Source organism: Tarenaya hassleriana, unplaced genomic scaffold (genome assembly GCF_000463585.1).
Source record: "Tarenaya hassleriana unplaced genomic scaffold, ASM46358v1 Cleome20, whole genome shotgun sequence".
In the NCBI taxonomy this organism is placed as follows: domain Eukaryota; kingdom Viridiplantae; phylum Streptophyta; class Magnoliopsida; order Brassicales; family Cleomaceae; genus Tarenaya; species Tarenaya hassleriana.
This window is the reverse complement of record NW_010965373.1, coordinates 460,756-470,109: the sequence shown is the minus strand read 5'-3', so window position 1 is coordinate 470,109 and position 9,354 is coordinate 460,756. Positions and strand designations below refer to the sequence as shown.

Here is a 9,354-nt window from a genome sequence, read left to right as displayed (position 1 = left end):
AGGGAGCCACTTTCGAGCGGCTACTCGGAAACCGGCTACAGACCGACGTACTCTCAACTGAGTGGTAGCTCGTACATGCCGTCGGGGTCAGGCTCTGGCTCTGGCCAAACCTACGGTTCGGAGCACAGAGCTTCTTCTGATGTTGGTGGTGGTTACACAAATTTCAAGCTTTAACTCCTTGGCTGTTTTTTTTTTTCTGAAGATGAGACTATAAGAACATGAGAACAGTGATGTAGGTGAATGTGTAAAGTAAATCTAGTGTCGATTAGTTTTTACACGTCTCTCTGTGGTCTTGTAATGTCTTCATCGTCTCCCTCCCATAGTGTTGGAACTTGGTCCTTGTTGAATCCCGAACTTAGGCCTTGTTGTTATCCGTTGGCCAATTAATATTTAGGTTGATTTTTAAATCTAAATAGTTATTTGTGATTCCCCTTTAAAGCGAAACCAAATCTATTGGGTCCCACGCGTCGATTTGGGGCGTATGGGGAGATCAAATTCAGTGCGTTATTATATGTCAGAATCTATAAATATTCTTTACATAAAATTACTGCAATATGTGTCTTTGGGAGTCATTAAAAGCCGCAATTGCACTGTCTATTTTCACCCGCAAGCGCCCCTTTTCCCTTTCATCCGCCTGAAAATTCATCCAGAAGATTTTATACAAATACTACGATTCATGATAATATCAATTTTTCGTAAAAATTCACAATATCACTTAAATCGCATAACATAAGTGTCATTTCAATCTATTCAAAGCCAACCCACGATCTCTTCAGCAACTGCATGTATCAAAATCTTATCTGAAAGATTTTTAAATATAATTCCTCTAGAGACCATTGTGAGATCAAATATTTTATGATTAACAAACACTGCATTCACTTCGAGCGGCTGAGAAATGCCCATATATACACAAACAGATTCTGCTTAGTGCTTACCTCAATGATTATATTTTTTTAATTCATAGATGGACCAATCAATGCTCGGACAGAAGAATCTGATATCCCATCCTTTCGAGATTTTATCAGATATTCTACTCGTATGATTAAAACTCCGACAATCACCCAAACAAATTCTACACGTTTTAAAAAAATCTTTTGACTGAAATCCCATTAATATAAATAAAAAAACATGGACTAGAGGAGCATCTTTCTTATTTATTCGATTAATAAAACTATAAAATCTTACTCAAAATCTGGAAGAAAGAGCCATCTAATCTATTTCTTTATTAGCAAATCAATAAATGTGGGTCACGTACACACATATATCTATATATATCTTTCGATTGGTTAACATCGCGTCCATGTCAAGAATAAGACAAATCTTATTAAATTAAATAATTTGACCGTGCCCAACCGAATATAATACTCTACTACCAATAAATATACAATTATTCCATATTCTAGCCAAAAAAAATTAAGCCCTCAAAGTAATTGACAGAAGGAAAAAAAAGGAATCATCTTCCATGCCAACCACAAATTCCAATAAAAGACCACACGATGTCTCTTTTAAAAGTGAACCACATCGTTAATGTCATAATAAGTGAAGTTTCAAGATTTATTTTAAGGAGGTCCATATAACTATCCCAAAAATATTCAAATTCAATACCCAAAACATATCAAACTAAAGATGAATTACCACATAAAACAAATGAAGAGACATCTTTTGGATGTTATCCGAGATCTTTAAAAAGAATATTAAACTGATTTTTTGTCTTCGAAAATATATAAGGGGACGGACGAGGACTGACCTCGACAAAGGCGGTGTGGAAAAGGATGCCAGAAAAAGACACGATATTGACCGCAAGGATCTTGAGCTTCAATGTCTCGAAAACCTCACTGAGTCTCACCATTGTGTCTGCCCTCTTGTTGCATGTTATGCTCACTACAACTGTACTTTCCCCCATGAACGCCACCTTCGACTTCTCGTCATATACCGTATCCAATCCAACCCAAACGTTAAATCGAATGTTCTCTCAAAGCAGAGAACACCGAAAAAAAACTGAACCAGATTCCACTTTTTATGTGATTTTAACAAAAATGGGAAACATCTAGAGAGTACATAGGAAATGGGACTCACTTCGAGGACTTCAATGGGAGAGGAGGATCTCGAACGAGTAGAACCATGATCGACCTGCTTGTTCATCTCGGCTGTAACTGGAACCAGTAATTCGCCATCGAAATCCTTGTCGAATGTCAGGCTCCTCTTCGATCGTACAGATTCGAGTTCCCTGACCTCGATTTCGAGTCTATTCTCTTCTTTCTGCAGCTCTTGTATATAATCAATAGCATCTCTGATTATCGATGCTTTGTCCATCTACGGAAACACATTTCATAAAAGCGAAAGCATTGGTAAGATTCCTTGATAGAGGGATGAAGAAAGAAAATACATTTGAATACAAATACTTCGAGAAATGGAACAAGTTTCTGAAAATTGGAGTTGCTACTCTGATGCGTATTCTCCATGAAGATGGAAAAAATATTAGGATTTGGTAAGAAACCTTAGTGATGTTAGGCACAACTGATCGGAGAGCGAAGAGCCTCTGATTGAGTTTACGTCTTCTGTTCCTCTCGGACAGAATATTCTTAGATGCCGGAGAAGACGCTGCTCCTTCCGGAGAACTCGAGTCGTACGATCCGTAGACCGCCTCATCCAGTGGCCAGCTTCAATCCCCCACGAAGACAAAGCAATCGGTAATCTCTCTGCTTCGTCTAGAGAAAATCATAGAAAAGGGAAAAAAGAACAAGAAGAAGAACCTGTTGTATTCAAGTTCTTCGTTTTGGAAGAAGGTTGTAGATTCCCAGTAATTATTGCATTCTTCGTCGATATTCTCCATTTCGGATGCTTCAACTGATGTTTCTTTCTCCGGTAAGAATTAAGAGTGGATGTCTCTCTCTATCTATCTACTTGGGCATATATACATATATATATAACACATGGAGAGAGTGTGGGCGTGTGTCACAATGTGATATGACGTGGCCTGGGGGGACAGAGGAGAGAACAACCAGAGCTGAAGCTTTCAGACGCACGTTTTTTTTAATCTGGTGCTCACTCCCACATCGGTGGAAATTGTTCGCCACAGCCTCCATGTGATATGTGACCTGTCAGTTTAAAACTCATGATGAATCCCTCCAAATCCAAAAGAGAAAAGGAACATGATTTCTGCAGAATGTGTTTTACCACTTAACACAAATGTAGAATGCATTAGAAACATTCAGAAAATCCATAATTTCCTGCAATAATCAAAACCACATAGACAAATACTTGAGGATATAAAGGACCAACCCAATTTCAGTCTTATGTTAGATGAAGATGATCGACAATTGTCTCAAGAATCAAGACTGAATCAGTCAATTATCTATGATATCTAACCCCGTTTGTATCAAACATCAACATTGAAAGTTAATCTAAAAGAATTCCTCGAACTCCGTAGTTCCTTGAAACTGGATCTTATGAACTAAACAACTTGTACAAGCCAAGCAAAATAAACCATTCACCACTAACAGATATCACAACAGAGTGTTCAACATCTGGTCCCATTAGACCCCACCTAGTACCTAAGGGCACCGAATACAATCCAAAGAAACCGACCCAATGAAAGGACAGACACGGTCCACTGTTTGCTTCAACGACGTATCTCTTACGATCAAAAGATTTGGCCTTTCATAACACTTAACGTAATCTTACCAATTCCCCGTCAAATACGTTTGTATCCCCATAGCTAGATGTATCATGTGCAACGTGTGTCATTAGGTATACCCCACGCGTTCAGTCACATTTTTCACATAAAATCCCCAATTTTCAAAGCAGAAGTCCAATACGATGTGATGAACGAGATAACTACCTTTTTTTTTCGGCTTCTTGTTTCAAATTGACTCTGATGTTTCCCAACAAGATTTATTCACAGGTCAAAGTGGATTACTGATCATGGTTTCCCAAAACAGCGGCAAATGGAATTCCAAAATCAATGGCAGGACCAATGGCCTGAAGAAGAGATTCAGCTGCATCAACTGTTCTTGCTCCAAAATGCACAAACATCACAGGATTAATCAAAATACACAATAAAAAAAATCCTAATTGGTAAGATCAAAAGAAAATTTTGAGCTAGATCTATTATACATTCGTTTCAATCTCTAAGCCAGATCTATTATACAGACATCATGAGCCCACATTTTCCAAAGAAGTGCCAGGCAAAGATACCGACAACGTAACATGGAATGCTTTGTGCATAAACACAGCCCTACCAATAGAAAAACAACAGAATTCCTAATCAGTGACATTATCAGAGAAGATAACTTAACCGAGCCTGTGAAAAGGGGCACACTTGTCTACACCTTTGTGACGACTTCCGTGTTTGTCTACCTCATTCATTCTTACTGGGGTTCAAAATTATTGGGGAAAACAAATAGTTTAACAATAAACTGATCTTAATCAGGACTCTGGATACCTGGACTAGTGAATTTAATAAACAAAAATCAGTTCTTCATAACTTCACCAAATTCGATTCCTGGCTAGTAATGCGGAAAACACGCGTGACAATTACCCAGTAAAAGAGATCCAATCCGGCCTATCAGCTTCAATCATCCTCCGGAGAAACCGAGTCCTGTTGAGTTCGGAACAGTACAACAGTACCCAGACTCAGTATCCATCACGTCTCTGCACCGAGTAATCGATCAATCCATATATAAGTGGTGATCCATCAGTCTCCTAACAGCGACACCAACGAACAGTACGAATCGCACAGAACCGAATGGGAGACCACTAACCTGGAGAAATTTGAATGTTCCACCGTCCCGGAACAGGAGAGGGAGATCAGGGGACCTCTTCAGGCCAGCCTTGCGGTGATCGATGTGTAATCTGTGAGAGATTAGGGTTTCGGGAAAGCAGCGAAGAGAGAAGATCAGAGAGCTACGTAAAGAAAATGTGTCTTTTCGTTCTTCTGCTCTTCGGTTGCCGAGGGCACAGAAGGTAAGGCCGTGTTTGGCAATCGCATAATCATAACATACTAAATTAAGCTTAATTTTTCTTAATGTGAAAATACATTCAAATTTATTTAATCCAAGTCCCTAAACTAGAGTTTTTCTCCTCCTAAATTCTGTAGTTTACGAAGTGAAGCTTCTGTTTGGCTAATCACTCTAAGCTTCTCAAGCCAAACACGCCCTTTCGTCTTTTTTTTTTCTTTGTTCTTTTCTCTCGCCGGCCCTCAACGGTTATATTTCCGTCAAGATCATTCTCACGAAACGCGTTCATGAAAAAGGAAAGCAAATCGAAAACATGGCGGCCACTAGCGATCAGCAAATGGAATCGCTTCTCTCGAACTTCGATCAGATCTACGAGGTCAGTAAGCTTGATACTCTGCTATAATCTCTTCATCGTCTCTGGATGTTCCATCTACTCTGTGTGTTTCCCGAGAAACGAAGGGAAAATCCTGGTGACAGGAATAACGTACCGGGAAAGCAAGCGGACGCGAGTTTGCTCGAACTTGTTTCGTGGTAGATTTTCCCCCAATTTTATTGATAAATTTGGAAACTGTGAACTGCCTTTGCATATGATACGATTTTTCACGGGAAACAGGCTCAATTGTTTATCCCTACGTGAATTTCTCGTGAATGACTGAGTCAATTTTGCTGTTCTTTTCTGAGTACGATCTGGCTGAACGAATATATTTTGAAGTTTGTGAGTTTCTTGTGAAGCAAGCATGAGCTGACTTCATACACAGAGTCGGATCGCTGTCGCTCAGAACAATTGTATATCTGAATATTGCTTTTCAATCAAACTGATGCAAGAGTTTCACAGGATTTCAAAAGTGGGATGAAGGAGATTGAGGTTTTAAGGTCGAATAGCAACGTCGAAGCCACAGCAAGAGAGGCTCTTGAGATTACTAATAAGAGCCTAAAACAAGGTGGTGTTTGGCTTCTATACAATGACTCATTGTTTGCGTTCATTTCATTGCTAATCAAACTGCTTAGAGGTACCTGATTGCTTGGATTGAGTGAGTTACTTGCAGAGAATGAAAGGCTGAAGAAACTATATACAGAATCTCTGAACAATGTTGCTGATCAGGTCTTTCCGCTGGAACCCTGAGTTTCTTGTCTAAACTCATGTTATAAAATTGATTGAAAAGACATGCAGAAGATCTGATGATCTTTACTTGACGAAACCCGAGACCCTTGTTTTCTGGCACTATGTAGTTTGAGCACCGAACCAAGTGCCACGGCTTGAAAGAGGAACTGAAGAGAGTGAATGATGAAAATAAAACCAAAGAACATGTGAGTTTTATGTTTTCACATAAATATTTTTCCTTTCTCTGTCATTGGGGTCCCATGGACAATTTCTTGTTTCGATATTCCACTCATATAGCTGTAGATGTCATGATTGTCATCGGCATGGTCGAAGACGCTGTTTGTTCTGTCACTTCTTTCTTCCTTGATATTTTTGCCATGCCGTGAAAGACTCGAAGTTGTGACAGGGCCATTGGAATTCTCTGGAATCGCTCAAGCTAAATCATGCAAGCAAGGTTGAAAAGTTAGAAAACAAAATCAGGTATAGATTCGACCTCAAGTACGAATTTCACATTGAAATATCTGTGACCTCTCAGGTAACAAACGATCCATGTCACGTGCAGAAGCCTTTTACTTGAAAAGGCAACAAACGAGATGGTAGTTGATAGACTTCGACAAGATTTGACATCGCACAAAAAGCATATTCAATCTTTGTCCAAGAGGCTGGATCAAGTTTATTCTGATGTGGAATCCAAGTGTAAGACTAAGATATCCTTAACTTTCCGTTGTATAATACTCTGAGCCTGTTTTTACGTTTAAAGAGTATGCATATGTTCCGTAATGGCAATACTTTGACAGATCAACTCGAGATTCAGGATTTGAAGGATTGTCTGCTAGTGGAACAAGAAGAGAGAAAGGATATCACTAACAGGCTGCAGGATCTGCAAAAGGAGTGTAAGAGCTTCTTTCTTTTAACGCTTAACCACTGATTCACAGGTTCCATTGATTGGATAGAAGAAAGCGTTTGTACATAAAACAATGGCTGATTCTTTTGTCCATTTGGACAATATCCAAATGCTACACAACTCGAGTCGTGTAGAATAACCTCTTGGTCGAGTTTGGTCTTGGATTCATTTGAAAACAAAACCATTGAACTAACTTCTAAAGTCAGATTCTTCAAGTGTTATGCTACTCCAAATTGCCGAATCTCCTCATAGATGTTGTCACTTGGGAACTAACCAAACCGTGTTTGCTTGCAACATTCTTGTTTTTTTTGTCAGTGCTTATTAGCAAAACGACGTTTGTAGAACAGCGACGGGATATGACATCAGCCCGACAGGTGGAGACACTGAAGGTGAAGGTAATGAAACTGCGGAAAGAGAATGAGATCCTAAAACGGAAGCTATCATCTTCTTCACATAACAGCCAGGAACCCGGCTTTGCTTGAACAATCAATCACACTAATCAGCTACTCCCTTGGCAGTTGACAAGTAAGTACCCCATTTGGACGTATTATTCATATGAAAACTATATACCATCGACCCACATTTCTCATCTAAAAATGGATACATGAACATATAGAAACCAAGTGTTTTTTTTCAATTTGATTCGATATAACTCAAACAAAAACTTGATATAACACGGTTTGACAAAACCTGACAATAACTAGAAACGACTTGGATGAACTCAAGCTAATGTTGAATTCTACGGTTGAATTCTACATTTTTTATTTTTTTAAAAATTTATCCAAAATATATCTTTTTCGATAAAATAAACTAGATAATTATCGAAAAAAACTGACCGTCTTCGCAGAATTCATAGCCGACAATCATTCCTTCCTTAATTAGTTTCACATTCAAATATGTGTTACTTACATGTTCATTTAGGATCTATTTTTATTAAATTGCGTGAAATTTTACTAAGTTCCCTTAATGATATGGGCCTACAGTGAGGGAAGTTTTCCGGACAGGGTTACTGAAAAGGATACGGGTGTAATTAGGATGGTTTTTTGGTGTATAGTTGACAATCTACACGGGGGCGATGGTTACATGGGTACATGTCTTACCAGCACAGTCCAAGTTTCCAATATGGTTTTAATTTCCAATGTCTAAGGTGGTTTTTTTTAATATATTCGATCTATGGTTTTGTGAACTGCAACTTTTCATTTTGCAATATAATATATATATGTTTTTGTAATCAGTTTCACTAGTTGTTAATCTGAATCATATGAATTGCGCCCATATATATATATGTATGTATTACAATTAGTTAGTTTAGTCTCAGAACATTTTTCAGATAAAAGAGAGGAAGGAGAATGATTTATCTAAAAAGCAAACTAATTTTGAAATTTTAAATAAAAATCATGGCATTTTTGTAGCTTTGTTCGTTATCAGACCTTTGCAACTAAAAATCTTTGTATCAGAATCATAAAATATGATATATTTATGTATTATTGGAATTATTTTAGAATAATTTTTGGGCCTATAAATTTGATATATATAAAAATATATATATACACATTAATTACAATCTGGTTAGTCTAAAAAAATAGATATATGCCACACGAAGACAAACAAACCCCCCTGGCCATGCCTTAACCCTTGGGCCGGAGTCTGTGGGCTCGTGAATAATACGTCCAAAGTCATCTGGACCGTCAATCGTCATCAAGTGGGCCCAGTGCGATTTTTACCAGATTCAGAGCAGATGCTGATCCGACGGTCAGGAATCACCTGCTCCAATTTGCTTTACCATCTGCCTTTTGCATTACTTTTTCTTCGTGTATTTTTGCAACAGACTCTGATTTTCCTTTTATAACATCGTGCGCGTGGGCGTGACGATGAAATAACTGGTCCGATATTTTATTGAAACCAAATATTTTTCTTTGGGTAGATTTATACACGATTTAAATGTTTTAAGCGAATAAAAATAAATATAATTTTTTTATTATGCCGTCAGACGAGAATTTCCCGAAGTACATGATTCAATTTTGGCTGTGGATATTCTCTTGAATCGATTTCGTGTATCGTTTATAATGCAATCTTTGTTTTTTTTTTAATTATTTAAATATGTACAGTGCTTAATGCTTATGTGTGTATCAGCTGATATATGTGAAAATCAACGCAAACGCTGACGCAGAGGAGACACATCATAATATTACATGACAGAAACCGTCGCTGAAAGTTTGTTTTGGTTGTTAGGCAAATTTGGAATTTTTTGTTTTAATTCTCTTTATGGTAAACATTTATATTTCGACGCATTTCCTTAATTCTCGTTAAATCAAATAAAAATCTTAATCACGGTTAAATTTCAATTATTTTCATTTATTCTGGTCTTAATTTTATGTGAATGTTCAATT

The 9,354-nt window shown here is 37.8% G+C and overlaps 3 protein-coding genes across 6 annotated transcripts in view; 2 read left to right on the top strand and 1 right to left on the bottom strand.

Moving 5' to 3' along the window:
* The window catches only part of LOC104813503 (RNA-binding KH domain-containing protein PEPPER-like), a 2,963-nt gene extending 2,613 nt beyond the window's left edge, over nt 1–350 (top strand). Inside the window, exon 7 of the mRNA XM_019202568.1 lies at nt 11–350. Within this exon, the coding sequence (XP_019058113.1) occupies nt 11–174 (164 nt within the window). The 3' untranslated portion in view covers nt 175–350. The remainder of the gene's footprint in view (nt 1–10) is intronic.
* Nucleotides 186–4,626, bottom strand: LOC104813504 (transcription factor bHLH35-like). Of its 3 annotated transcripts, XM_010541107.2 has the most exons (8): nt 4,541–4,626; nt 3,842–4,007; nt 3,178–3,230; nt 2,754–3,098; nt 2,498–2,660; nt 2,077–2,313; nt 1,748–1,918; nt 186–634 (listed from the first exon to the last, which is right to left on the bottom strand). In XM_010541107.2, the coding sequence occupies exons 4-8, from the start codon at nt 2,831–2,833 to the stop codon at nt 545–547; spliced, it is 741 nt and encodes a 246-aa protein (XP_010539409.1). In that variant the 5' UTR covers nt 2,834–3,098; nt 3,178–3,230; nt 3,842–4,007; nt 4,541–4,626; the 3' UTR covers nt 186–544. The 3 variants fall into 3 exon arrangements, with proteins under 3 accessions (XP_010539409.1, XP_010539408.1, XP_010539410.1); XM_010541106.2 differs by lacking the exon at nt 3,178–3,230; XM_010541108.2 differs by lacking the exon at nt 3,178–3,230 and having other exon boundaries at nt 3,842–3,981; nt 4,541–4,610.
* Nucleotides 4,627–4,873: 247 nt separating this feature from the next.
* LOC104813505 (protein At-4/1) lies at nt 4,874–8,198 on the top strand. 2 transcript variants are annotated; one of them, XM_010541110.1, is made up of 10 exons: nt 4,874–4,965; nt 5,099–5,334; nt 5,794–5,899; nt 6,005–6,060; nt 6,189–6,266; nt 6,467–6,540; nt 6,623–6,756; nt 6,858–6,953; nt 7,280–7,489; nt 8,019–8,198. In XM_010541110.1, the coding sequence occupies exons 2-9, from the start codon at nt 5,272–5,274 to the stop codon at nt 7,444–7,446; spliced, it is 774 nt and encodes a 257-aa protein (XP_010539412.1). In that variant the 5' UTR covers nt 4,874–4,965; nt 5,099–5,271; the 3' UTR covers nt 7,447–7,489; nt 8,019–8,198. The 2 variants fall into 2 exon arrangements, with proteins under 2 accessions (XP_010539412.1, XP_010539411.1); XM_010541109.1 differs by having other exon boundaries at nt 7,948–8,198.
* Nucleotides 8,199–9,354: the final 1,156 nt, after the last annotated feature.

What these genes read in the sequence shown, in the direction of transcription:
- LOC104813504 (XM_010541107.2), bottom strand. Translation starts at nt 2,833, where the DNA reads ATGGAGAATATCGACGAAGAATGCAATAATTACTGGGAATCTACAACC. An exon ending in GAAGAACTTGAATACAACAG is followed by an intron (nt 2,661 to 2,753) that starts GTTCTTCTTCTT and finishes GGGGGATTGAAG; the next exon opens with CTGGCCACTGGATGAGGCGG. An exon ending in TCCACACCGCCTTTGTCGAG is followed by an intron (nt 635 to 1,747) that starts GTCAGTCCTCGT and finishes ATGAATTTTCAG; the next exon opens with GCGGATGAAAGGGAAAAGGG.
- LOC104813505 (XM_010541110.1), top strand. Translation starts at nt 5,272, where the DNA reads ATGGCGGCCACTAGCGATCAGCAAATGGAATCGCTTCTCTCGAACTTC. An exon ending in TAATAAGAGCCTAAAACAAG is followed by an intron (nt 5,900 to 6,004) that starts GTGGTGTTTGGC and finishes AGTTACTTGCAG; the next exon opens with AGAATGAAAGGCTGAAGAAA. An exon ending in AAGTTAGAAAACAAAATCAG is followed by an intron (nt 6,541 to 6,622) that starts GTATAGATTCGA and finishes TGTCACGTGCAG; the next exon opens with AAGCCTTTTACTTGAAAAGG.